We start from the raw sequence: 27,675 nt of genomic DNA on the forward strand, positions 1-27,675 counted from the left end.
ACTAAGACCAGCCTAGCGACCCAGGTAGGGAATGAGACTGCACCTCATGATGTGAAGAGTGGCATGTGTGTTTTTAGAGGGAAGGCATTGGTAGTTGGCACCTCTGGAGACAAGCCACCACAGGAGCCAAACTCCAAGATATCATATAGAGAAAGGCTAACAGAAGCCCCTTCCCTTTCTGGAGTAGAATTAAGTACGAAAGTAAACAATGATTGAATGAACTGAGCCCAAAGCTGGGAATGGTGATGAGGGCAGAGGCAACTAAGAAGGAGCAGGACTTCTCTTCTAGGCTACACCATCCATGCAACCCATGTGCAGGCCTATCTGGAGAAAACCAGTATGGCCAGTATGTAGCATGCCAGCAGTAGGCTTTGTGAGAGAAGATGGAGAGAAGATCTGGACCCAGCATCACAGAAGAAGACTGATTTTTCAGATAAATGTGGTAGATGCAGTAGGAGGTGCACTAGGGGCATGGAGGGAAGGGATCCGTCTGTTCTGTTTCTGGTTGTTATGGGTGAAGAGAAGGCTTTTATGGAGAAGGTGTTCTAGAGGGTCCTTTGCATTGGAGTCCCCTCCCCCACACCCAAAAGTGGTCATGACACCAGTGGCCTTCCTCACCAAGCCCATTGACGCTCTCTGCTGTGGTCCTTGTTGAAATCTTCCAGAAGGTGGAGGGCACTTGCTGGGATGAGCACTGGGTGTTATATGGAAACCAACTTGACGATAAACTATTTGGGAAAAAAAAAAAAAGAAAAAAGAAAGAAAGAAAGAAATCTTCCAGAAGGCCTGCAAGGCACAGCCTAAACTCCTATAAGTAGGCAGCTCCCCCTAATGGTCGAAAGACTGAGTGGAGCTAGGAAACCTGGAGATTCTTATTGATCCTCCTTGAATAACTCAGTCATGCTGGGACTTAGCCTCCCTTGGGTTTACCAGACTGCAACTCAAGCAGTTCAAAAGTCCTGTGACACCAAAGCCCTTGTGGTGTTTACATGTTTTCATGAAAAGTAGCGATCATTCTCTGCTACCATGGGATTGGCTGCCCAGGGCTGAGGGCAGTGGGAGAAAAGTGAGATGGCAGAATTGGAAAGCTTGGCAGTAACACAGAGCACCTCTGTTATAGCACAAGACGGGCCTCCATCACATGGATTCAAATCCTCAGCAGAGCATCTGGGGCCTGCAGGCTACTGTCCCCCCATCCTAGCACCCCCGACATGTATCAGGACATTGAGTACGTAGATGTGGGGTTGGCCTGGTGGGCTAGGCTGTGAGTTCTGTGAAGTCGGGGACCATGGCCAGCTTGAAAAGGCTGTGTGCCATGTTCCAACCACATGCCTGGTGTAGAATGGGCGTTAGGTTAGAGTTTGATGTAACTGAATTGGTGTAAAGGTGCATGTCTCTGTGCACACTAAGTAAAAGTGTCCTGTCCAGAGCTGTGGCTGCCAGGGCTCAGGGAGCATTCAGTTTCTTGCTGGGAAGGCACTATAGAAATCAGTAGGATTAGGAACTCTCTTCCATTTTTCTCTAAACAGCCATTACTGATTTTTATTATATTGACTTCTGCAAGGTATTTAAGCCTCATCTTTTTGGTCTAAAATAAGTACAAGAGGAATGTTTCAAGGTCTCCTGGGGAAGCAGACAGCAGAGACCTTTTTTAGTTGTGCTCTGACAGTGCCTTTACTGCATACTCAAAGAAAGGCCCTAAGGACCCTGGGTTTCAGGGATACAGAGCCTCCAGAGCTGCAGGTTTGCCTCTCAGATAGAGCCCTTGGACTCTAGCTTCACTAAGAGCACACCACAGAGGGGTTTCAACCACTTGAGCCAGCCAGAGGCTGCCTGTGGGCTAGTTTCTCATGGACATGCTGGTATCTGGCATGAGTGGTACATGTCTGGGGGGCCTTCCAAATGATCCATTCCCAAAGAAAAACAGCAAGCTATTCTCTTTATTTCTGTGGAAGGTACCCTCAAGGACCATAGGCTAACAGGTTCTTGGGCCTATAGCTATGGCCTGCATTGATGGGGACTGGACCACCACATCTGGTGAGGTCTGGCCTCTGTAACAGCCCCTCAAGGCAGAGGACATCACCACAGAAGCCTCACAAAGGAAGAGCAGGAACCAAGTCAACTCAAGAGCCTGAGTTAAAGTGCCACAACTCCCATATGACCCCCGAATTCACTGAAGGGCAAGTCTCAGAGAGAGAAACTCTGGAGAGCCACCTGTGTGCAGGGCCCTGGGCCCCCAGCCAGTCTGGTTCTGAAGCTACAGTAGGATGTAGCAGAGGCCAGGCTCTGGAGGCCTGGAATCTGGGAATGAGAAGCCTTCGGGCAAAGGTGGTAGGGGGTCAGCTGAGAACAGGGCCAGCTGATATCTAGAGACGGTAAGTGTGTGGAGACAATTCGTCAACTAAGAACCATGCCACAATGTTATCTGAGTGTCTCTGTCTCTGTGTGATGGCTCCATTGCAAGCTGGCCTGTGCCCATGCCTGGGCCCCCTGAGAGAGCCCAGCATCCAGGTCACCCCATATCCCAAGAGTGCTGGGTACAGGGGGCCCTTTGGGGCCCAGCTCCTGTCCTCAGTTCTCGTGATCTGCCTGTAAGCATGGTGAAGGGGCTCTATCAGTGGGCCTGCATTGCCCTGGTCTGCAGTGCGCCCGCCTTGGCTGGGACGTCCGGTGTGGCCCCACCACCATCTCACCAGCGGGCTCTGCTTCATTCCTCCTGTGCTTGCTGAGCTCATCCTCACCCCAGCTGCAAGGGGATACCTCCCCTGGTTCCCTGGCCCCAAGGATGCTTGCCCACTGGGCCTTCCATCTGTGGCTTGTCATCTGTGCGTGATTGTTCTCACTTGGTTACAGGCTCTCCCTCTCTGCCAGATAAGTACCGCCACGCCCGGGAAATGATGTTGCTGCTGCCCACACACCGGGACCGCCCAAGCAGTGCCATGTATCCAGCAGCCATCCTGGAGAATGGACAGGTAGTGGACCCAGACTACTGACTGCCCTCTGCTGCAAGTATGGTAGCCTGGGCTGCCCTCACTGCATCTGCTAGGCTTTCTGTATTGTCCTGCGTGCCTCCCTCATTATGCCATAAGACCCTCAGAAGGCTGCTGGGTGGCCACTCTGGACAGGGACTGCAGTGGCTCTGAGGATCAGCACTCCAGATGGAGTGTACCTGTCGGAAGAGTGCTGGCAGGTTGGAGCTTCTTGCCGGCCTCCTGGACTCCTTATTCATAAACAGTCTAGCAGAGGAACTTCATTCTTTATTATCCTGAGAAGGCAGTGGTGGACATGGGTTTGGAGGATGGTCTTCCTCCCTGTGTGTGAAGGGCATCCTCACTGAGACAGACTCTACCTCTTTCATCCATCCATCTACCTGAACCCTCATTGCCTCCTGAGGCTGCTCTCTCCACCATTTGTACAGCTCCAATTTGTACAACAAAGCTGTGGGGAATAACTCCTTCCCTGCCCAATCTGCCTGCCTTTCTATCACAGTCCATGAAAGTCACCTCCAAGCAACTGTTACCTAGTCCCAGAGTGCCAGGAGTTTCTCAGCCATACCTCCCTGTGCTTGATCAGCCCTGCCAGGTAGAGGGAGCAGGCCTGCTTGTCAGCTGCCCATCAGAACAATGGGTCCTGTCCATGACTTTCTAGGCTTGAGTGCTGCCTTTTTCCTTATCCTCAGTGCTAACTTGGGTCTGTGCATGGATCTCCAGGCAGCCAAGCCTGCCAGTGCTGAGGGGTAGAGAGGTCCCTCAGTCCTTTCTGCCAGTGAGTCTCCCTGGTAGGGCAGAGGGATACAGTTAGATACCCTCAGGTGCCCATGTCCTTTTTCTTGGCCATGTACAAGACAGCTTGGAGCGCAGCCAGGCATTGTAGGGAGGTGCCTCCAATGTCAACATGGCAGCACTCAGAGCCAGATAGCGAGGGACAGTCTTCCTATGCCTGAGCATGATCAGTACCACTGCTTTGATTTCCTTGTCTTCTCTTAACATGTCCTGGCTCCAGGCCCCATAGCTCTGCCTCCTGAGGTGTAACTGGTTGTTTTCACCCTCTTTGATATTTTTCTCCTTCCCTCAGCTGCCAAATTTCCAGCGGGCTCTGTTCCAGCAAGTGGTCGGATCCTGCAAACCCTGCAGTGATCCCAATCTGTCTGTGGCTGAAAAAGGTATTGTTCCCCTTTCCAGGTGGCCTTTCTCCATGTCCGTCCCCATTCTGAGCGTCTGACTCTTATCCCTGAGCACCAGCTGGCCACGGCTGTGCCATAATTCCAACACTCAGGCCTGTCTGTCCAGAGTCCTGACCAACTCCTGTGCTCACTGTTTAACCCACGTCTGGTTTGATGCTGAGTTTGGATCTTGTTAGTTTGTGTGTCTCCCTCCCAAGAGCCCACCCTCAGAGAGGCCCCAGCTGCCACCTGCCCTGAGCCCACCTTTATGGAAACTCAGGTTGCTGTGTTTAGACTGTGGACGGTCACTCCCTTGGGCTTCTCCCAGCCAGCCCCAGGATTCAGCAGGCCCTAGGGCCCCTTTGGTCACTCTCAACTTGGGCCCTCAGGGACCTCTCCTTGTTGCTCAGAATAGGCCTGTGGCTGATCATGCTAGAAGAATGGGAAGGACAGGCCATGGCAAAGTGAATTTCCCTGAGACAGTCCTCTCCGGGGAAGCCCTAGGTACTCTGAGTCCAGTCCTCCTGCAACCACTCTGGCCAGAAGCTGCTGTGAGTCCATCTTAGCAGGGATTGCAAGCCCATCAACTTGGGCATGAACCCGGGCAGTCCTTAGAACAGAGGCTGTTCAGATAGTGGAGTTTTACCCTGTGTCCCACTGCAGCAAGCTCATGGAAGAACCAGACTTGGATTCATACGAACCCAGCCCAAAGCCCCACATGGAGATCTGAGTTAATTTTAACACAGAGCAATGCCTATAGGAGGATTATGTGAAGCTACCTGCCACTTAGAATTTGGTCCTATATCAGCCCCCCTCCCTGTAGTTTGCCCTCCCTCTCCTCCATCTGGTGAATCTTAGGACAAACTCATCCCCAGGAATACAAGCTACTGTCCCATAAGAACCTGTCCCTCCAGAGCTGTTATCATGTTGTCATTGCACCTCCTCACCAAGTGCTGTCTGCTGTCCCCACTGTCATTGTTCCTTCCTTGCTCACCATAGAGGACATGCCTCTGTGTCTTCTTTAAGGAGACACCAGACACTGGATCCACATCCTCAGTAGCTGGTAGGCATAGGCACCAGGTGCTCAACCACAAAGGACATGGAGATTCCCGCTGAAGATGCCTTCCTAGCCTCAAGGTTGCACATCTGAAAAACATGCAGCTTACCTGGACCCTGCACCTAGTCCCCCAAAACAGAGTGCCATTTTGGCCTTAGGGGCCAAAATCCACAGTATCTTCTTCACCTGAGATGCGGGGCCATCTGAGAACTAGCCAAGAGCACAGAAGGGCCCAGAGCTCAAATGGGTACTGGGAGCCAGACCAGGATCCTATGCCAATGGGACAAAGAAGAGCAGCAGGCCTCAGACCGGGCTGCAGCAAGAAGCTGGACACTCCCACCCCAGGTGTGGGAAGGAAAGAGTCTGAGGCCACAGCAAGCATGTCCATGCCACAGTGCCAGTGCTTCGTGGGCAGCAAATGAGACATTGCCAAGTGAGAACATGCAAACCAGACAGTGGCTCCCTAAGTCTCTCCTGGATCCTCCAGGGCAGGAACTGTACATACTTGTCACCATTCTCATGTCATCAGGATCCTGAGTCCCACAAGGACTCCGCTTCTCACTTAATCATCTCTCTTTGCCAGCCAGTGACTCTCAGGCCAGCACTGGACCTTCGTTCACAGAGACAGAGATGACCAGGCCACAGAGGGGATTGCCCCCTTCTCCCAGGATAAGTCACTCCGTCTTAGACTTTCCACTAGCCCCAGTGCACTTGTGTCACGTGGCAGAGGTCCATGGGCCTCATTGCTCACCAACATCAATCTATAGGGTGAACTAGATGGTTCTGGTTCACTGGACTGGCTCAGGCAGGCGCCCTTTGAGAAGCCTTGCAGCCCTGCCAGCTTTCTTGCCCCATAACCTTCCCGCCCACAAGTTCATTTGGGCTCTTGTGGGTGAACATCTGTGGCCCCTCAGTAAGAGCTGGGGCTGTCAGCTTTGGGGAAGCTGCCCAGACCCACCTCCAAGCTTCTTAATTCCTGAGATCCAGTGGCTTTTTGGGATTTTTTTAGAACTCTTCTCTTTGGAGACAGCGGGTTTCAGTAATGAGGACACAGAAGCTCATGCCCCATCTTGAGGAGAGCCTGTGTGAGAATGGGCCTATCTTGTTCTTCTGGTGCCTTGGGCTCTCCGAGGAGGCCTTTTGGTGGAATCCACCTGGTGCTCATCAGATTCAGAATTCTTTCCTCCCTTTAGGCGACAGCTGAGTGCCTGACCACTCAATCACTGCCACACCCTCCCTCCAGCCACCTGCCATCAGCCATCCCATGAGACTGAGCAGTCCTTAAAACTGAGGCTGTTCAGGTAGCAGAGTTCTCCCTTGTGTTCTACTACAAGCCCACTCCAGTTCCTCACTAATAGGGAGGGAGAAGGGCATAACCACCTTATCCCTGGACCTCATGGGCCTAGCCTCTCCTGGCCATATCCTCCTTGAAGGCCAGACTCCAGCTCCTTCCTTTCCAGAGCCTCTCCAGTCCCATTAGGCCCTAGCATTCCTTGCTCAGTACCTGGAGCTGGGAGAGCGCAAATTCCATCTTCCTCTGGCACACTTGAGTTACAGCTGCCTCAGAACAAAGCCAGCCACTAGGTTCCTGAATTGTGAGCTGCTTTGCTGCTGCTGACAGCCCAAAAGAGAGCTTATGTTTGCCTGGCTCCATCAGAGAAAAGTCACGTTTCTTTCTGGTATTTGGTCTCCAGGAGGAGTTTGCCAATAGGATTTACATGTCCCTTGCTGTTCCTGCAGAGTGGCACCCTCTAGCACAAGACCCAACCATTCTTCCTTTCCTATCCCCTCCTGCAAAGTTGCTTGCCTCAGCTGTGGCTGGGGGAGGGGTATGGACAGGGTGTGGATGGGCAAGTATTCTGGCACTGGCATAGGTGGACACTCTGTTTCCCTTTGTCCAAGGCCCACTCTACCCTGCATCCATGGCATGTAAATGCAAGGAACTGGGCCTCTCTGCCAGCCTAAAAGCACCCTCGGTCCCACAGCCCTCCCTCTTCTTGGGAAGCCATGGGTTGAACCAGACCTGAACCACAACTCTTGGGCTGTATACTCTTCCCTTCAGCAGGCACAGTGAACACCAGTCCTTGCCTGAAAACCCCTTGTGCACCCCAAACCCAGTCAGTAGGTAGAGAAGCAGTGGGATGGGCACAGCTTGTATGTTACCAGAGGCCCTTTAGGGGGGGAATCTCCCACCCACACCCTGGCCATGCACTAGCTCTGGGACCAGGCAGTCTCTGCCTCCCACCCCCTGTGCTCCCTGCTTTTCCTGTTAGGCCGGGGCAGTTGGAGAGCCCCAACTTGGCTCTGGTGAGGAGCTCTGTGGCCTGCACTCTGCATTCTGTCTCATCAGCCTGTTCCCCTCTGCTCACTTCTCTTTTCTGTCCTCTTCTGGCAAATCTCGGGGAGGCTGCAGACATTCACTTCTTGCTGCACTGTCTCTCAGCTTGCCTCACCCTGAGTGCTCTTTAGACATCCGTCCACTCTGCTGCCATCCTCTTAAGCAGCTTCTGTCCCTGGCCACTCTCCCCCATGGGCCACAGTGTCTCACATGGCCAGTGTTTTCTGGGGGCTGGCATGCCACTCCCACATGTGCTGGCTACATAGTGCACACCTGGAGAAGCCACAGGTTGTAAGATGGGCTTCTCCCTAAGGATGGCTCAGAAGTAACCTCCCTTCATGCCATCTGTTTTCACCCTTCAGCAGTGCCAGCAGCCCCCAGCAGCTGGAGCCTGGATAGCAGAGCCAGAGAGGCCCAGCCCTTCCTGTCTGCCCACATGGGGCACATCCTGGCCCCCCCAGTGCCTCCCCGAAGCCTGCTGCATGGTAAGAAGACCTCCAGCGGGTTCCCCAGATAGCGACTGGTTTCAGACTCGACTCAGAGCCAAGGGTAGCAGCCCTCCAGACTAAGAAGATGGGCCATTCTCTGGGCTGACTCAGTCAAAGAAAAAACATCCCCCCCACAGGAAGAATCCTGCTGGTCTTTGGGGTCGTGAGGTTTCCAAGGACAGCGGGTGAGCTCAGGAAGGCCTTCCCAACCAGGGGAGCTGAAGACAATGGAACGGACTGTGCTAGCCAGCTCCTCACCAGCCTGTCTGAGCTACAACTGCCTGTGGCCCATCGTTCCACAGGCTCACCGTACTCGGCCTTCTTGACTTTGTGTGTGGCACAAGTGCCTTTTACTCCAGCAGCCTGTTTTGGAGAACTCCGGTGAAAAGAAAGGTTTTTCTGTGACCTTTAATGCTGAAGGGCCCCCAGAAGACTCTTCCCCACAGCTGCGCAGTTGGAAGATGTGCCAGCAGACAGCCCAAGAAAGCCCAGGCTAAGGCTCTCGTTCTATTCCTTTTGCAGGTCATTACTCCCTACACTTTGACGCCTTCCACCATCCCCTGGGTGACACCCCCCCGGCCCTGCCTGCCCGGACTCTGCGCAAGGTAATGTACTGAAGCAACAGCCCCACAAGAACATGAAAGGAATCTTCTTGTCTACTCTGGAATCTCTTCAGTCTATGAAAAGAACCACAGCCCTCCCCTGCTCCTCTGTCCCAGAGCAACCAGCCTGGCAGAAGCTGGGGGTGGCCAGAGCCACACTCATGATGCAGATGACCTGTGTGTCTTGCAATCAATGGGATGGGAACAGGGAGGTCAGAGGATCCTGGCGACAGCAACACACAGTACCCTGAGTGTGTCGGCAAGGGGCAGTGAGGGGCTGGGGAGCTCCCTACTGACACCACTAGGTATCGACACACTAGAGTTCAAGAAGTAAAAAAAAACATTCCCATGGTAGATCATAGAGCATTTTATACCAGAGTCCAGTCAAAAGCAAGAAACAGGAGGCAGCAAAGCCTTATGAAAATTTTTTTTCTGCATGTTGGAAAAGACAGACTCTGTTGCAGATTTTAGCCAACAGAATGCATTCATCTGGCCCATGGCCCCTTGGGGTTCTTCCCGCCCTCCACACTGGTCTGCCCACCCAGCCCTTCTGTCAGCACCCCAGAGCCACACAGGGTACAAATGCCTAGCAGCCAGGCCAGGGCCATTTTTGTTCACAGAAATGCGGCTGATTCTGGGGTTCCCCTGCCTTGCTGGGGGAATGGGGAGCTGGGGAGGGGGCGGCTGCTGAAGAAACAAATGTGCAGCCGATGTGTGCAGGCACTTGGTCCTCTCTTCACATAGTGGGCCAGCCCACCTGTCTGGAGAAAGGGATTCTAACATGCCCACCCTTTCCTTTGCAGTCTCCTCTCCACCCTATCCCAGCCTCCCCCACAAGCCCCCAGTCAGGTCTGGACGGCAGCAACTCTACACTGTCTGGCAGTGCCAGCAGCGGCGTGTCCTCCCTGAGCGAGAGTAACTTTGGGCACTCCTCAGAGGTCCCACCTCGAACCGACACCATGGACTCCATGCCAAGCCAGGCCTGGAACGCCGATGAAGATCTTGAGCCACCCTACCTCCCTGTCCACTACAGCCTCTCCGAGTCCGCAGTTCTGGACTCCATCAAGGCCCAGCCATGCCGAAGCCACTCAGCACCGGGGTGTGTCATCCCTCAGGACCCCATGGACCCACCGGCGCTGCCACCCAAGCCCTACCACACCCGCCTGCCGGCCCTGGAGCACGATGAAGGCGTGCTGCTACGCGAAGACGCTGACAGGCCTCGGGGCCTGCACCGCAAGGCCTCGCTGCCCCCTGGGAGCGCCAAGGAAGAGCAGGCCCGCATGGCCTGGGAGCACGGCCGAGGCGAACAGTGAGGGGCAAGGAGGCGGCTGGGATGCCGCCCTCGGTGAGCAGCTTGCCCAACCACTCCAGGTCTGAAAAGCAAGTACCCCCACCAGGGAGCCAGAGAGGCCTGGCACTCAGGAGTGAACCACCCCGGGTCTACGTTCTACTGCCGTGAACTCGTGTGTTGCCATGTACAGAGGCCACAGCAGCATGAAGGGTTGTGGCTTCTCTTTTTATTTCATTTTCTACGTTTCCATTTCTATGGGTTTTCCTTTCTTTCCTTTGTGCAGTAGATGCTTTCTTCCTCCTGCAGTTCCAGACCACGTGGAGCTATATGGAGATATTGCACAGAGAGAATTGCTTCACAGCTTTGCAGGGCCCAGGGTTAGGAGCTCAAGCCCTCCCTCCAGGGCAGAGATGCACAGAAGAATGGGAATTGCACTAGGGACTTCTTCTGTTGCTGTGTGGACAGAAGAGCTCATGGTTGTATTCAGGGATCGCAAGGACCACGTGGACTACATGTCACAGGTGGACAAGGGAGCTACAAGCCGTTTTGCACAAATGCCTACCCACCTGCCCACTCTTCCATTCAGGAGTGTGAGACTGAGGGGCTGCTTGGGCCAACCTGCCAGCTCAGGCATGTGACCCGGCCTATCTGCATGCCCAGGGCACACTGCCAGGCTTCCATGGGCCAGCCCTGTCTCTACCTTGGATTTTTCCATTGCTTTTATTTCTGCTCCCTTCCACTCTCAATACACCTCATGCCCTGCAGGAGCCCCCTTGGTGAATGGATCTGCAAAGGTTATCTCCCACCCTCTACCCTCTGGGGCTTGTGTGGGGGTGTGGAGCCAGAGGGTCTATCCTAGCCACCCTCCTCCCCATGGCCCAGGAGGCCAAGTATTGAGAGACAAGCTGGTATAGGAGCAAGGCTGGGGTGTGGCAGGGGCCAGAAATCCTCTGAGTTTTCAGAAGTGGCCAGAATACCTGTCATCCAGTTCCTGAATCAGGGATTTTCAGCACTACCTCTGAGCAGTGGGGCTGGCTGCCCAGCCAGGTTTCCAGCCCTGAGGACTCGTGGTCAGGTTCAGCAAGCTTCTGGGTAGAGGGTGGGAGGAAACCCCTCCTTCTCAAGCAGAGAGCCACACAGGTTGAATTTTCCTCTGTCGAGTGGCCAAGTGTAGCCCACCCCTCCCATCCCACCCTCCCAACTGCCCCTCCTCCCCCACTCCAGGCCCACAGGGACCACCACTCAGGGTTCAGGGTGGGCAGGAGGGCAGTTTCTCCAGCCTTCCCAGTCTACTGAGCAGAGCGCAATGGTATCTTTATAGGAAACTCTTTCAGGTCAGGGCACGGACTTTCCTCTTGGTTTATTATTTGGGGGCGATAGGGTGGGGTGGTAATAATATTTTACCAGGGTGCTTCTAAGTTACTTTAAAAAAAAGTCTACAAATTTTTTTTCATTTGCATAAATTCACAACTTTGATGGTCATAAGGCTGCCTTCTCCTTATTGAGCAGAGGTGTTCTCCCCTTAGTTTCTCTTCTGCTGGCCTGTCTGACCTCCATGGCCAGGCCCTGGGCCCTAGACCCCCATCCCTTCCCCACAGCCCCTCTTTCCAAACAGACAAGGCCAGCCAAGGTGTTCTCTTGTACACAAATGCCAGCTTATTGAACAGGAAATTCCAGCAAGTAACCAACTGGGTAGGAGGACGGCCACATTATCTTTAGGGCATCTGGGGGTGTCTCTCACCAGTGTGGGTCTTTCTGATCATTATAAGGAAGGCTCCAGGCAGAATGGGTCAGTCATGGCAACCCCAACTTTGGAGGGCAGGCCTATGGCATGTGGTGTTCACAAGTGTTAGAGAGTTGGGGGCTAGCTCTGTATTTGAATCTTAGGTAGGAGGGCATCTTTAGACTTGAGGGCACTTCTGAACCTCAATCCCTGGATAAGGCAGTCATCACATAAGAACATTGACCTTCTCCACCTTGTGGCACAGGAGGGTAGGGAGGGCAGTGCGGGTTGTGGGTTCGTTAGGCCTTGCTTTTTTATGTAAGTTAAGCTAGATTTGTTTCCCCTTTCCATTTTCCCTAACTGGATGAAAGGACATAATCCAAATCCCTTTTGTTGGAGAACCACCAGTCTGAGGGGAAGTGGGAGGCCAGAAATGAGAATCCTCTGAAAAGATTGTGAAATAGATTTTCATTCTTTCAAGCTTATTTGTAAATACCTATTTGAATGCTGTGTATTTGTACAGGAATTTGAGCAAAAAATGTATAGAGTGTGATGTCCAATTGGTATTCAGCCCTATAAATGTGTTTTTAACCTCTGGCATTCTGTGCTTATTTAAAATAAGAAAACTTCTAACCATTTCTTTTGTGTATTTATGTTTAAAAAAGTGGTTTAAAAATGATCTTACCTGTACCAGAAAGCAAAGCTAAAAGGAAAAACAATTTGTACTAGTGTCCCAAAAGGTATTTTACTGTATATATTGTGGTAGCATGTTCTAAAGCCAACAAGTAATGTGAATTTTAGATGTAAATATCTGCCACTTGATTTTTCCCCCTTTCCCCACTCCTTTGACTGCTGTGATGTGAATTAAAGATGAATACCTGATACTGACCCACTGAATTCACTGAATGGGAGCAGCCCCAGTGCCCCCCTCCAACCCTTGTCGCTGGGCTCCAAGCCCTTTAGCCCCATAGAAATCTTTCTGTACAGAACACAGAGCCAACCTTTTCCACGTCCTGCCTTCAGACAGACAGCCGAGCCTTGCACTTGAAGGGAGGGCAGCCAAAGAGGAAACCCCCTTCAGTGCTTGTCGGCTGACTCGCGGGCCCTCACCAAAGGCGCCCCACCCCCGGCAGCCAGGGACCCCGAGCGCTCGGCGGGAAACCCGGGTTAGACCCCGCCGGGGCCTAGGACGGCCGCTCGGAGGGGGACTTTCCAATGAGAAATCCTCAGCCCAACGTCCACTCTGGCTGGCATCCGGTTAGCTCGTACAAGACGGGCTCGGGCCTGATGCGGACATTCGGACCGGGTCGGCAGGCCTCGCGGTCGCAGGAGCCTCCGCAGACGGTCTCAAAGCCTGGATCCTCCGCCCAGGATCCCGGGATCGTTTGAAAAGATAAAAAGGAAAGGAACTTCCCCGAAACCTGGCCTGCAGAGGTCCGCCCTCCCCGCCTGCCCTTTACGCCACGGCTGACCCCAGAGCCGCTGGTCTGCGCCACGAGTCGGGGCCCCGAGCGGAGAGGGCTACTTCGGGCAGCCGTGGGACCGAGAGCAGGGAGTACCCGGGACAATTCAGCAGGCGCCCAGTGTCGGCCCCAAACCCCGCGCTAGTCCTCGGCGCCCAGCGTCGGCAACTGCTGCTGCCCCTACTCAAGATGGCCGCCCGTGCCCCTTCCGCCGCCTTCGCGGCCGCTTCCTGCCGACCGTCCTGGCTCAATCAGCGGCCGACAACTGTCTAGGGCCAAGGGCGGGCGAAGCTACCAGCCAATAAGGAAGGGCAGCGTGGAGCCGCCCGTCTGGGCTCCCAGGCGCGTGGGCCAATGAGAGCGCGGCGTGTGGGAGGGCGCGGGGCCCGCCCGCCAATGGGGAACTACGGCGCGCGGCCGGGACCCGGAGGCAGCGCCCCACGGCGGGCGCGGTTCAGTCGGGCTGCGGCGGCGGCGGCGGCGGTGGCGGCGGCGGAGGAGGAGGAGGATGTGGGCCACGCACGGGCTGGCGGTGGCGCTGGCTCTGAGCGTGTTGCCGGGCGGCCGAACTCTGCGGCCAGGCGACTGCGAAGGTGCGGCGGGGCAGGGGTCCGCGCGCCGAGGCCGGCCTGGCGGCGGCGCTGAACTCCCCCAAACCACTGAACGGCCGAGAGGCCCGGGCTGGAACGGGCGGGGGCGGCGGCCGTCCCAGCGGGGTCCTCACGAAGAGGGGTGGACGCCAGCCTAGAAAACAGTTCCAGGGTCTAGGAAACTGGTCCAACAAGAAAAAGTTGGGACTCGATCGTGCAGAAAACTTAGCCTGAAATTGAGATAACGCTGGAGTTTCCGTTCACATCACTGGGCAGAGGCTCTACCTGGCCCAGGTCGGGAGTCCCCAGGGCCGGCCGTGGGCACAGTTGTGGGTCCGGTGGGCTTGCGAAGCCGCACCTCCGGTTCGGTGTTGTATTTGGAAATGAGAAGCATTTGGATTGTTTTTGTCTTCACCCTACGGTTTGGCCTCTGCTGAGGTCACAGTGAGTCCATCCCAAGGACACTGTTCGATCTCGGCTTAAAGTTTATGGAAGGACCAGGGAGGAGCCTTGTGTGGGTCACCAAGTGATGCTTGTTCCCCCAGTGCCCTCGGTGTACCAAGGGACCCCAGCAACCTGGAGCTGGGTTTTGTCCTCCTGTGCGCACCTGAGAAAACCCGGTGATGGAAAAACTCACCTCACCGTGTCTGCTATTCAAATTGCTGCCGGAGTTCCCTGCTGGTGGATTGGGGTGCACCTTGTGTGATTGCTGAGCATCTCCCTTCCCTCTCTTTTCCAGTCTGTATCTCCTATCTGGGAAGATTTTATCAGGACCTCAAAGACCGAGATGTCACATTCTCACCACCCTCTATTGAAAAAGAGCTTATAAAATTCTGCCGGGAAGCAAGAGGCAAAGAGAATCGGTTGGTGAGTAGCTGGTTATCCTCTCTGGCTGGCCCTGCCCACTTGCGTGTTCAGGAGGTCCACTGTCCAGTTAGTATGCTAGTGTGGGATTCCAGTTTCCAGTGAATTCTGCAGTTGCAAGGTTTTGTTATCCTGTTAGTATTGAATAAGCACCTACTGTGTGCTGGGCACTGGGAGTATCAGCGGGGAGAAATGACAGGCAAACAAATGATGACACTGTTATGAGTGTCCAGCAGAAAATGGACCAGGGTGCTCTGGAGGGAGGGTAGATGCTGATTTAGGCAAAGTAGTCAAGAATCTTTCTGAGGAAGAGCTGTCATTGCAAGGGGGTGGAGAAGAGCATCCTGGGCAGAGGGAACAACCATCATGAGTGCTCAGAGGCCATGTGCGAGGACACAAGGTAATAAAGTGGGCACAGCGTAGGCCAGGGCCCAGTTGAGGACAAGAGCCCTAATGAAATGATGGCTTTTGTAGCTTTCATTTCCCTGGCAGTCGCTGGTTTGTCTACTTTTAAAGGTCTGAATCCTGGTGACTCTTAAACTTATTTGGAGGTTGTCAGCTCTGGGACCAAGCATGTATTAAGAGCCCAGGGTTTACACTGAATCTGAACGCTGGTACAGGCAGGGCGTGGGAAAAAAGAGGCCCTGGCAGAGAGATGTTTTGAGGTTATCAGTGTTTTGCGGAGAAAGCTTTCAAGGGGGACCTCCTGAAGGCCATTGTCCTTTCTTGCTGCAGTGCTACTACATTGGGGCCACAGATGATGCTGCCACTAAGATCATCAACGAGGTGTCAAAGCCTTTGGCCCACCACATCCCTGTGGAGAAGATCTGTGAGAAGCTCAAAAAGAAGGACAGCCAGATCTGTGAGCTAAAGTATGGTGAGTGTGGCTAGACCTTATTTAACAAACACGGACCCTCTGAGCTCAGGCATCAGTAGTTGACTTTCTAGCTGGGGGACGCAGGTGAGAAACTAGAGCCTGGTGAGTTCTGTAGCCAGGTAGGTAGACTGTGCTAGGTGAGGGGCAGGGTGGATCTGGCCTCATGGGTGGAGGTCTGAAAAGGCCTCACTGAGGAGGTGACATTCAGCATACTTTGAAGGCAGGCGGTAGAAGATTAGCCAAGGGGACAGTAACAGAAGAACATTCCAGGCTAAGCAAACAGGCAGTCCAGAGGCATCCAGGGGCATGATGGGTAGACAGCACAGAGGGCCTTGCAGGTTGGTGAAGATTTGGCTTCAGATCTTTAATCTAAGTCAAGTTGGGAACATGGGTTTTTGAGCAAAGAAGAGATGTGGCCTGACTTGTCCTGGCCACAAGCTCTGAAGGCTCAGGAGCTTTCTTATTTTGAAGAGAAATGCTGTGTGCAGACAGGCAGGCCAAGACTTCCAGCTGCTGCAGCATCTCTTGTCGAGATCTCTGGCGGGGGAAAAGCAGGCCTCAGAAACAGGACCAAGAATAGTTGTCCTCATCTGTAAAATTTAAGCAGCACCAACATATTTTGCCGTGACTCGAGTGTCCAAGGGCTTGTGTTTGTCCACTTGTGTCAAGGATGCCTAGTCTCCTGACTGTGACGTGACAGGTGCCATTGGCTCAAGGTCTCTCTGTGGTCACAAGTTTTTGTGGAGAGTAAGCTCCTGACCAGAGCCTGTGTTGAGAAATTGGAGCTAGGGGGTCTCTCTGCTCCGTTACCCTGGAGCCGTCATTCTACAGTGATTTGACCTCTACTGTGACTATTTTTCAAGGCACTTGGGGGAGTGGGAACCACATTTCTCCTGTAAGGTTTCTCCTATAAGAACCATGTGGCCTCCATCCCTGTCCTTGGCAGTACTGCGTGTCTGGGTGGACGCTGCCAGTATGAGACCAGCCTTCCGGTGAAAACGCCCTGGCCAGTTGCCCCAGTTGAGGGCAGTGGGCACAGACACACACCTGCATGTGTCTGAAAATGTCTGTCCCCTTCTGACCAGTAGTGTTCTAACAGATGGGAGGCTGTGCTGGGGTGATCTGTCCCAGGACTGTGGGAGTCCATGGCTACTCCCACCAGCTCTCCCTGCTCTCTCCTCCAGACAAGCAGATTGACCTGAGCACAGTGGACCTGAAGAAGCTCCGGGTTAAAGAGCTCAAGAAGATCCTGGACGACTGGGGGGAGACATGCAAAGGCTGTGCGGAGAAGTCTGACTACATCCGGAAGATTAATGAACTGATGCCTAAATATGCCCCCAAGGCAGCCGGTTCACGGACTGATTTGTAGTCTGCCCGACCCCGCTCTGCACCTGTGGGGAAAGCATTCCACTTGCATCTTCCCTGCAGCCTTTTTGTAATTTATTTTTTAGGCGGGCTCCTGACAATGTCAGGTGTGAAGCCTGGAGCTCTCCTGCCTATGCTGGCTCTACAGCGCCCCCTGGGGGGTTCACTTTGTTCTGTTGCAGGTTTACTCTAGGACTTTAAAGCGTGTTTGGGAATTTTTTATTAAAGGAAGAACATTTCTAGCTGTCCTTGGAGCATTAAAGTGAATATGAAATAGGATTTCAGCCCTAATGAAGATTCCAGCAGTTTATGCTTTCCAGTTCACAAGAGTTGTCTGCTATCTTCACATCTGTCCCTGGGCTGCCAGTGCTGGAGATGCCAGGCAGGACACGGGCTGAGGCATGGGGGCTCATGCAGGACTGGAGGCGAGCCTGGGAGGAGGCTGGGTCTTATGCCCCACCCTGAGATGCTTTGGAGTAGAAGTCCCGCCTGAGGAGCTGGAGGCTGCACAGCCTCTTGCAGAGCATAGGGGGTTGAATCTGGTATGCTGCGTCGGAGCAGGACTGAGGATATGTTTAGTGTGGTTTTCTGGAAGGATGACTTCAGTAACTGCCTGTGTTCAGTACTGTCACATTTCGAAAGAAGCTCTTGGCCTGGCTACCTCCACCGAGCCCAGATCTGGCCATCTACTTGGTCATCTGAGTTTATGGTGTGACGTCATCCCCAAGCTTCTGATGCCTAATTAAGATTTTGTGATATATGTAGTGGTCAGTTTATACAAAGAGTCAGTGAGAGCCTACCTTTTGCTTTTGTTTACCCAAGATAAGCTAATAGTTGAGGTCCCCAAAGTGTCTCCAGAGTCTGGTTTTTTGTGTTCTGTTTTTATTTATTTGCAGGGTTGGCTCTTAGGAAACCCAATTGTCCCTGTAAGCTGTGGCTTGGTGGGCACCCCTGTGGCTTCTCAGGCCTTGCAGAGACCACCTGAAGGGAAAGACCAAGCAGGTGTGCTTTCTAAGGAAGACCTCAAATCACCCCATTTATGCAGTTGCTAAATTCAGTTTGCCTACACAGGCCTTGTCGCAGCCTGCTGTGGCATCCACTAGGGCAGTGGCCCCACATTTTGCACATCTGCAACACCACATCTAAGAGGAAAGCAAGGTTGAGCCACTTCTCAGGCCAAGACTTCCTTGTTTGGGGGAATTAGCTGTTAGGATCTGACAAGCGCACTGTCCTGAACCCCTTGCAGGTGCTGGGAAAATCCATAGCTAGAAGCAGAAGCTGGTGGATGGCGGTGGCCTACAGGCCACAGTGAACACAGGAACAGGGAAGACAACTGCTGCCACTCTAGGGCTGACCCCCAAGGTGATCTCTGAAGGGCTTAACTCGTCCCTTCTGGAAGTGGAGTTCAGCTCAGGCAATGTTACAGGTGTTTTCGTTTAAGAGCTTTCCCCATTGCACCTGCCTCAGCTGTTCCAGGACTGGTTTATTTATGGCTGTGGGAGGAGGAGGAACTGGTCGGCCTTAACCCACCCCACGGTTTCCTGGCTGAAGTTGGGTCAGGTTCTGCAATGCTTCCAACAGCTCCCTGGGAAATGAAGCCATCCTGAGGGGGCTTGGGCGCCGGGGCAGGATTCCACCCACCCCACTGGCCCCACACCTCACCTCTGGAGAAGAGGTCCTGCCCCTGGAGATGAACAGAAGGGCACCGGTCAGCGAGAGGTAAGCGTGGCAAGCTGTACTGTGGGAACTACTGGATTTGGCTTTCTCTTCACCCATGGCTCCGTGGCCCTGTCCTTAACAGCCAGCCCACTGCTCGGGTGGCTGCAGCAGAGAGTTGGCCCAGTGGCGCCAAGGAACCTGTTCCCGCTTGGTTAACGGAAGGTTTGTTGGCTCCGTTTTCTCAGCCAAGCCCAGGTAGGTCTGGCCTTTTGCATTCGTAGCCCATGGCCTCGCAGCCTTTCTTGGGGTCGCTGCATAAATTACCTGAACGCTGAGGATATTTGGTTTGTGGGCGGTGGGTCCTGAACGGGGACTAAGGAGCAGCATACTTAGGTTTTAGCGCTTGCCCATTCCGGGACCCAGTAGGGAGATGGCCGTGGTGGGGATTGGGGTGGGTGCCACTTAAAGAGCCACTGGGTTAAGATCTGGGAGCTCGGCGCCCACAGACGCTGCCACTCCTGCTACACGCAGCGCGGGACGCCCAAGGCCCGCAGCTCATGGGGGTCAGGGTCCGTGCAAGCCAGCCTGGCTCTCAAGAGGGCCATGATTTCCGCATAGCCCAGAGCCTTGGCCACGCGGTGGCGTCAGAGCTCACCTTCAGGCTTACCCGGGGGTCACGTGGCACGGAGCGGCGCAGTCCGATGACGTAGGCCGGCGCCGCTCTCGCCCCGCCCACCATTGGGTCACGTGACGGCCCGGCGCAGCCTGATAACGCGACGCCCAGCCCCTGGGCGCCGCTCCCGCCCCGCCCCGCCGCCACCGCCGCGCCGAGTCCTTTTGTCCAAGATGGCGGCGCCGGGGGCGCTGCCTCCTCGGCCGCCGCCGCCGCCGCTGTGAGGGGCCTGTGGGCCGCCCGCCCGCCCGCTGCGCCGGCGCCATGAAGAGGCAGAGCGAGCGAGACTCGAGCCCAAGCGGGCGAGGCTCGTCATCGTCGGCCAAGCGGCCACGGGAGCGCGAACGGGAAGCAGAGGCGGGCGGGCGGCGGGCGGCGCACAAGGCCTCGGGCGGCGCCAAGCATCCTGTTCCAGCGCGGGCCCGCGACAAACCCCGCGGTAGCGGGGGCGGCGGGGGTGGGCATCGCGACGGTCGCGGCGCCGGGGACGCGAATCACCGTGCGAGCAGCGGCCGCTCCTCGGGCTCGGGCGCCGGCGGCGGGGGACGCGGCGGCAAGGCCTCCGGGGACCCAGGCGCTTCAGGGGCTTCGCCTCGCGCGTCTCCGCTGCCGCCACCTCCGCCGCCACCCGGGACCGAGCCCGCGGGTCCCGGCTCGTCGGCGGCTGCGCCTGAGTACAAGACGCTGCTCATCAGCAGCCTGAGCCCTGCGCTGCCTGCCGAGCACCTTGAGGACCGGCTCTTCCATCAGTTCAAGCGCTTCGGCGAGATCAGCCTGCGCCTGTCGCATACGCCAGAGCTGGGCCGCGTGGCCTACGTGAACTTCCGGCACCCGCAGGACGCACGCGAGGCCCGCCAGCACGCCCTGGCCCGCCAGCTGCTGCTCTACGACCGGCCGCTCAAGGTGGAGCCCGTGTACCTGCGTGGTGGCGGCGGTGGCGGCGGCGGCGGGAGCAGCCGGCGAAGCAGTAGTAGCAGCGCTGCGGCCTCCACCCCGCCCCCGGGTCCGCCCGCCCCCACGGACCCGCTCGGCTACTTGCCCCTGCACAGTGGCTACCAGTATAAGCAGCGCTCGCTGTCCCCCGTAGCCGCCCCGCCGCTGCGGGAACCCCGTGCTCGCCATGCCGCTGCAGCCTTTGCCCTGGATGCTGCCGCCGCTGCCGCAGTGGGACTATCCCGGGAGCGAGCCTTGGACTACTACGGGCTTTACGATGATCGCGGACGCCCCTACGGCTACCCGGCCGTGTGCGAGGAGGACCTGATGCCTGAGGACGACCAGCGCGCCACGCGCAACCTCTTCATTGGGAATCTGGACCACAGCGTGTCTGAGGTGGAGTTGCGGCGGGCCTTCGAGAAGTACGGCATCATCGAGGAGGTGGTCATCAAGAGACCTGCCCGTGGCCAGGGCGGTGCGTATGCCTTTCTCAAGTTCCAGAACCTAGACATGGCCCACAGGGCTAAGGTGGCCATGTCAGGCCGGGTGATTGGCCGCAACCCCATTAAGATAGGCTATGGCAAGGCCAACCCTACCACTCGCCTCTGGGTGGGTGGCCTGGGACCTAACACCTCACTGGCTGCTCTGGCCCGGGAGTTTGACCGCTTTGGGAGCATTCGGACCATTGATCACGTCAAGGGAGATAGCTTTGCTTACATCCAGTACGAGAGCTTGGATGCAGCCCAGGCCGCCTGTGCAAAAATGAGGGGCTTTCCCTTGGGCGGTCCAGATCGAAGGCTGCGCGTGGATTTTGCCAAAGCAGAGGAGACCCGATATCCCCAGCAGTACCAGCCCTCACCCCTCCCTGTGCATTATGAGCTGCTGCCGGATGGATATACCCGGCACCGAAACCTGGATGCTGACCTGCGGGTGCGGGATAGGACCCCCCCACACCTCCTGTACTCAGATCGAGACCGGACCTTTTTGGAAGGGGACTGGACCAGCCCCAGTAAAAGCTCTGACCGCCGAAACAGCCTGGAGGGGTACAGCCGCTCAGTGCGCAGCCGGAGTGGGGAACGCTGGGGAGATGGGGACCGGGGCCTGCCCAAGCCCTGGGAGGAGAGGCGGAAGCGGAGGAGCCTTTCCAGTGACCGTGGGAGGACAACCCACTCCCCTTACGAAGAACGGAGCAGGACCAAGGGTGGTGGGCAGCAGGTGGACCGGGGCTCAGACCGCACTCCTGAGCGCAGCCGTAAAGAGAACCACTCTAGTGACGGGACCAAGGAGTCAAGCAGCAATTCCCTCAGCAACAGCAGACATGGGGCTGAGGAGCGGAGCCACCACCACCACCACGAGGCTCCTGACTCTTCCCACGGGAAGAAGACACGAGAGAGCGAGCGCAATCATCGGACCGCTGAGGCTGAGCCCAAGCCTCTGGAAGAGCCAAAACACGAGACCAAAAAGCTCAAGAATCTTTCTGAGTATGCCCAGACACTGCAGCTGGGTTGGAATGGGCTCCTAGTGTTGAAAAACAGCTGCTTCCCGACATCTATGCACATTCTAGAGGGGGACCAAGGGGTTATCACTGGCCTCCTCAAAGACCACACTTCTGGGAGCAAACTGACCCAGCTGAAGATCGCCCAGCGCCTGCGACTGGACCAACCCAAACTTGACGAGGTCACACGGCGCATCAAGCAGGGGAGCCCCAATGGCTATGCGGTGCTCCTAGCCACCCAGGCGACCCCCAGTGGGCCCGGCACTGAGGGGATGCCCACGGTAGAGCCAGGCCTACAGAGGCGGCTTCTCAGGAACCTGGTCTCCTACTTGAAACAGAAGCAGGCTGCGGGGGTGATCAGCCTGCCGGTGGGTGGGTCCAAGGGCAGAGACAGCACGGGCATGCTCTATGCCTTCCCACCCTGTGACTTTTCACAGCAGTACCTCCAGTCAGCACTGAGGACATTGGGCAAGCTAGAAGAAGAACACATGGTGATAGTTATAGTAAGAGACATTGCCTAGCCCAGACCTGTCTCCAGCTCCGCGTTTGTGTCACAAAAGCAGTTATTTTAAAATCTGATTCCCCACATCCTATCCCCTTGGTTTGAATTCTCTGCTGGGTTATTTCGGTTCATTTGGTGGAGGACCAGAGTCCTGACCCCTACCAACACTAAGTTCTTAGATTTTTGAGAGTTTTTTTTACAGCGATGAGAAAAGGGACTCCTGTCACATTGATTTCTAGTGTACAAGATACTGTCTGCTGTGTTCTGTATTTTTTTATTTTTTGACTAACTGTATGGAAAGTTGTCAGTAAAGCCTTTGTTAGAGGATGGATTTTTAATCCTGTTCAGAGTCCTGGTTTAATCAAGTTTTTTCCCCACTGCACGCACACAAATGCGCCATCTCTGCAGCACTGGTGTAGCTCAGAGTCCTGCCGGATTGGTGACTCTCAGTCCCTCAGCTCTTTGGGCTGAGTCAGGACTGTTCACATTTTTAACCTTGGCTGAGAGCAGGTGGGCTTCAGTTTGCGTCTGGACCCTGCCTTTGCCTGCCTGAACAAAGCCCATGCAAAGAAAAGGGGTGAGCCTAAGGTCTATAACCAGCAGCTGTAGTAGTTTTGGAGTTTTTGTTTTCTTGCCCTAAACGTGTGTGTTCATCTGCTTGAGGTATAGCTCTTGGACAAGATGCCCAATCTTGAAATCTCTGCCAGCAGGTAGCCTAGCAGTTGTGTGATCTTGTAGTCATGGGGGAGAGCAGTGGAATATCGGTGCCAGGGGTCTCGGTGTCACATACCCAACACAGGTTCCCCCTCTTGTTCAGCCTCCAGCCTTAACAGGGCAGCCCAGGAATGCTCAGTTGGAGACTGAGCTGCCTCAGACTCCAAGGGACGCTAGAGGCCAAATGTTGGAATGGAGGATGAGAGGAAGCCTCTTTTGGGTCATTTTTTAACTTTACGCAATGTCTGTGAATTCTGGTTCTCCCTTTGGTTATTCGTGGCTGATGTGTCAAAGGATTGGGCCTCTGCCCAATCACTAGAGCTTTTGTGAAGGACACTGAATCCCTAGATGGAAGAATTTTTGCAATGCTGCAAGGGCACGCAGTGGGTTCGGAAGATGCTCTTAACTGGCATACCTCGTGCTCTCAGCCTCTTGCCCTGCTGCTGAGGTGGAACCACTGGAAGAAAGGTGCTTCTGTGGGGAAATGCGGTCACAGGTACCACGCTTTGGCTTGTTGGCCTTAATGGCTTTGACTAGCATTGCCCGAGCTAGGGGGCAATGTGGAGGCATCCTGGAGCTGGGAGGGACTCTTGAAAGAATTAATAATACTGTCATCACTGGTCTCTAGTGAGGTCATAGGGCAAATGAAGCCAGCACCATTGGAGACCCTAGAGGGAAACCAGTCATACAGCAGTTGTCACCATGTCCCAAAAGGCTCATTGTCAGAGCTGAGGGACAGCAGAAGCCTCAGAGAAACGAACCCCCAAAAGGCCAGGAACTCTAGGTTCTGTTGGCCATGCCACTCCCTGGCCTGGTCCACTACCCCAGCTGGGGCAAGGCAACACAGGTGACAGCCCAGATGTTTTGAGATAGTTGTGAGATGGACACTGAGGCTCTGTGTCCTGCATGGAGAATACATGCTTTTCCACAAGGACAGTGAAGGAGGTAGCTTTTAGGGACCTTGGAGATTTAAAACGAACAGGGGAAGATGCCTGGGCAAGTACTGCTCGCTGGGTTAAAGCTGGTGCTCATGAAGAGAACAAGTATGTTCACAACAGAAAACCTTAAAATGTGTTTATTTGCTTGTTTGTACTTGCGCTGTGGCAACACCTGCAGGGTGTCTGAGCCAGCCTGTGGGGGCCCAGCTGACCACAGCTCCACCATCCCAGGGTAGCTCATACTGCCAGGAGGAGTGGCCCTTATCTTGTTCAGAGCAAATAAGGTAGCAGTGACCTGAAGGCACATCACAGGGCTTCCTGCAGATCTTTGAGAAATGCCTGGGTCACACACAGGCCAGAGTTGCCTTGCCCCTTTAAGTCCAAAACTTCTCGGGGCTGCTCCTTCATAGAGTGGGTACTCAGAACCCAGAATACTACACCTCCTAGCATTCCCAGATGGAAACCTGCAGAAGACGCTTCAATGCCTGACTGGTCCACTCTTCAGGGATAGGTGCTCTCTGGCCCCAAAAGGAAATACAGAGTTTTAGTAAAGAACCACTACCTACTGTGTGACCTTCCTTCTCTTCCCTGGACCCCGTTCTCAACCACTTCCTTTGGCTCTTAAGATACAACAGGTTCTGTGAACTTCTCAGAAAGGCCTTGGCCAGCACTAGTAAGGATTAAGTTAGATGGTCAAGGCACTGGTTGATTTCAGACTGCCCCAGAGAGGACGATTTAACTGCAGGCATCAAGCACCTCCACCTGGGGGTTTGGAGCCTGAGATGATTAACCTGAGGTTAAAAAAAAAAAAAAAAAATGAAGCAAAGTTTGCTCATTACTGGTTTGCTAGTATTATACACGTTTCTTCCTAAGTAGCTCCGATCTTAAGCCCTGATATAGTAAGAAATAGGTCTGATGTCTCCTTAAGCCTCTCAGGGCACTTCCCTAAAGGCATGTTGTCAAGTCAACCAGAACTCTGCTTTCCTGCTGGAGGTCCCCATCTCCACCCCAGAGACCCATAGGCATTCCCAAGAGCTGCTGGCAGAGTTCAGGGACACAGCCAGTGGCTCAGCTGAGCTCCTGACTAGAATATTGTGCTTTTACTTCTGGCCTTTTAACCTACTTTCTTCTTCTGCATCCAGCACCAGCTTGATCAAGGCTACTCCCCGGGTCAGGTGTTAGCAACCCATTAAAGCTGAGGCATGAAGCAACGTGAGCTGAGACCTCTGCTCTCTAAAGGACCAAGAGCTACCTGTATGACACAGGCCCACTTCAGTGTGTGTGACAAATTGTATGGTGCTCCAAAGCCCAGCAGGGCTTTACCAGCCCCTCGTGAGTTTTAGCCATGTTGTCTTGTTTACTTCACAACCAAATGTGTCCCTTCTCTTGGCAAAGGGAGAAATAAGTCTCTAGCCATGTGATACCTACATAATAGAAACCAAGAAGCTATTATTTGGGCGAACTCAAAGGAAGAGACTAGGGTTTATTTACTGGGGAGGAAAGCAGGGTGAGGTGGGTAAGTGAAATGGTCAGAGCATGTGGCACTTTCCTGGCAGTAGCACAGTTTAACCAACCGCAAGCTGATTTTGGAGGCCCAAGACCCCATCTGCAAACCCAGCCTGCCCAAGCCCCCGCTCTTCCCAAACCGCCAAAAGTGAACAACTCTGGTCCGCTATTACTTTCCCTTGAGGAAACTAGGGACAGTTACCCCCGACTACAGAGATGGCCAACACATTTTTACTTCTTAGCTTTGCCAGCATGTTCTCCAAAACTTCCCAGGACCCCTAACTTGCCAGCCCCACCAAATCTGTACCACAGAGCTGCCTTTTGAGTCAGAGCCCAGGACAGAGATGTGCCCACAGTGGACAATGCCCGAGCCCCTCCTCCACCCCTGCGTGGTTCTCGGGCATAGACTGATACTCCCTCTGGAGCACAGCTGCAGACCAGGGTGAGACACTGTGACTAAGCTAATTTTCTCCCCACAGTGCTTTATTTGGGCAGAATGTGTTCTCACCACTGTCCTGGACTGCCTCTCCTGGAAGGAAGGGGTCTTCTCTACTGGCTGGCTAGAGCAGCAGGGAAAGGGACCACCACACTTTGGTAAAAGAGAACCGGGTAAGGCCATGAACAAACAAAGACAGACTTGTAGTTTATTTTGTATTTTTTTTTTTTAAATAAATACACTTTACATTAAAGAAAAGGCCTTTGATTTGTAATTTCCACATTGGGGAGAAAGGGAAGAAAAAAATTTTTGAAAAAAATCACAAAGAAAAATAGAGGGAGTGAACTTATATCCTAAGTTCCCTCAACTCCACAAAACCAATATCCACAACGACCTTGCTGCCCCCAAACCATAAAGGCGGGTGAACCTGGGCATTTACTCAGCAAACAAGCAGTGCCTTCCTCCCCACCTCGGGCACGAAGGAAAACAAATTAACCTGACAGCATATGAGGCAACAAAACAGGTTAAAAAATCATATATTATATTTATAATAAAATATTCTTAATCCTTATCAATTTAAGAAACCACGATTTTCCTTTTCATTTAAATATGTGTGTAAAAATGCCTCTGTATTGTTCTTTAGACATCATTTTCTTCAACAGAAAATGAAGTGCAGGGACAAGAGACCTGGTGGATATAAGTTCATACCCTCAGTTATAAATGCCTGTTTTTTTTTTTTTCTTTTTAACTTTTATAAAAAACTATTTCTTGTTCTTTAAGTAAAGAACGTTATACAAAGAAAATATATTGTGAAATAACCCCAGAGACATGGTTTTTTTTTCCCCCCCTTGAGGAAAGAGCTGTCCATCCTAGGAGAAGGGGGAAGCAGAATAGGGCCTAAACCCTGTTGTTTTTGTGGTTGTTATTGTTTTAGAAGGACCCTCGGATTCCAGTGAGGCTCTCTAAGCCATAATCCTCTGAATGCAGGGCATGCAGTTCCTTAAAAGATAGCCCTGGGAGACAGGGAAGGGAAGGTGTTCTGAATTCATCTGACTCAGTCTCTCGCCTGTCACAAATGTCTTCCACGAGGTGATGGCTCCTCACTCATTCAGAGATAAGATGATGTCATCTTCCAAATCAGAGTTGTCAGAACTGTCCGCTGAAAGGGAAGAAGACCGAGAGGCTAGGTTATGCACTAGGCTTACAGGAACCTTTCAGAAAGGAAATCCCTACATACACATCCATTTATGCCTAAGCAGAGTTAATTGCCAGTTTCCAGAAAGAAGAAAACACATCAATTAACTCCTTGGAGCTGGCTCTAGAGAATATACTTGTTGGCAACAGTGGCCACCCCTGGGACCTCCTGCTCTCGTGCTTTTCAAAGGGCCTGGATGCAGTGCTCTCTGCTTTCTAGAGGTTCTTCCTGCCTGGAGGGCCCTAATGGGACAGGGCAAAACCTGAAGTGTCTGCATGGCTGCAAAGGGGCAGGGCTGAGGGAGCAATGAGTGAGCCTTCATAGCCCCTTGGCCTCATGTCCTTCAGGGATGGGTGCACAGACCTTCCCGATCCCCCTAGGGCCACTAAAAAGGGAGGCAAGAGTGAGATTTCTCTTAAAAGTCAACAATTTTCTTATCAGAAGACCTCATAAAGGTAGAGAATGTCAACCAAGGATTCATTTCTCTGTAAGTTCTGAATATAATCAGCAAGGAACAAGTTCCCAAAAAGGTACAGGCCAGCATGCAGCAACACCAGAGGAGTACCACCTAGAAACTCTAGGCTGGAGGCCAGCAGGGAGGAGCTATGACACCGTGGAAGGTGGCACCCTGTCTCTGGTACAGGAGGAGCACTCCGCTTGACCATAGGCCTTCTCAGGCAGTGAACAGTCCACATTAACACCTCTGGAAGCCTCCACTGAGGAAGGAAACTAGGCAAAAGGACCTTCAAAATGAGGTAGATACACCACTGTCTGGCTGATCAAGACTGGAGGGAAACAGTACCA

General features: G+C 53.9%; 4 protein-coding genes across 8 annotated transcripts in view; 3 read left to right on the forward strand and 1 right to left on the reverse strand.

Annotated features, from left to right (window-relative positions):
- DOCK3 (dedicator of cytokinesis 3) overlaps window positions 1-12,550 on the forward strand; it is a gene marked incomplete at its 5' end in the record, with an annotated part of 183,663 nt that extends 171,113 nt beyond the window's left edge. The window contains 5 exons of the mRNA XM_039243629.1: window positions 2,854-2,972; window positions 4,075-4,162; window positions 7,920-8,042; window positions 8,568-8,650; window positions 9,451-12,550. Coding sequence (XP_039099560.1) covers window positions 2,854-2,972; window positions 4,075-4,162; window positions 7,920-8,042; window positions 8,568-8,650; window positions 9,451-9,960 — 923 coding nt within the window. The remainder of the gene's footprint in view (window positions 1-2,853; window positions 2,973-4,074; window positions 4,163-7,919; window positions 8,043-8,567; window positions 8,651-9,450) is intronic.
- Window positions 10,349-17,068, forward strand: MANF (mesencephalic astrocyte derived neurotrophic factor). Its single transcript, XM_039243630.1, has 7 exons — window positions 10,349-10,528; window positions 12,850-13,044; window positions 13,139-13,409; window positions 13,484-13,717; window positions 14,454-14,581; window positions 15,314-15,455; window positions 16,640-17,068. The coding sequence occupies exons 1-7, from the start codon at window positions 10,349-10,351 to the stop codon at window positions 16,822-16,824; spliced, it is 1,335 nt and encodes a 444-aa protein (XP_039099561.1). The 3' UTR covers window positions 16,825-17,068.
- Window positions 17,069-19,319: 2,251 nt separating this feature from the next.
- On the forward strand, window positions 19,320-24,533 carry RBM15B (RNA binding motif protein 15B). Its single transcript, XM_039243627.1, has one exon. It carries the CDS (start codon window positions 19,417-19,419, stop codon window positions 22,099-22,101), a length of 2,685 nt encoding a protein of 894 aa, XP_039099558.1. The 5' UTR covers window positions 19,320-19,416; the 3' UTR covers window positions 22,102-24,533.
- Window positions 24,534-25,854: 1,321 nt separating this feature from the next.
- The window catches only part of DCAF1 (DDB1 and CUL4 associated factor 1), an 86,811-nt gene continuing 84,990 nt past the window's right edge, over window positions 25,855-27,675 (reverse strand). For all 5 annotated transcript variants that reach the window (XM_039243623.1, XM_039243626.1, XM_039243625.1 and 2 more), the window contains one exon: window positions 25,855-26,835. In XM_039243623.1, the coding sequence (XP_039099554.1) occupies window positions 26,777-26,835 (59 nt within the window). In that variant the 3' untranslated portion in view covers window positions 25,855-26,776. The remainder of the gene's footprint in view (window positions 26,836-27,675) is intronic.

The sequence above is a fragment of the Hyaena hyaena genome, unplaced genomic scaffold (genome assembly GCF_003009895.1).
Source record: "Hyaena hyaena isolate Hyena2069 unplaced genomic scaffold, ASM300989v1 scaffold_231, whole genome shotgun sequence".
NCBI lineage: Eukaryota > Metazoa > Chordata > Mammalia > Carnivora > Hyaenidae > Hyaena > Hyaena hyaena.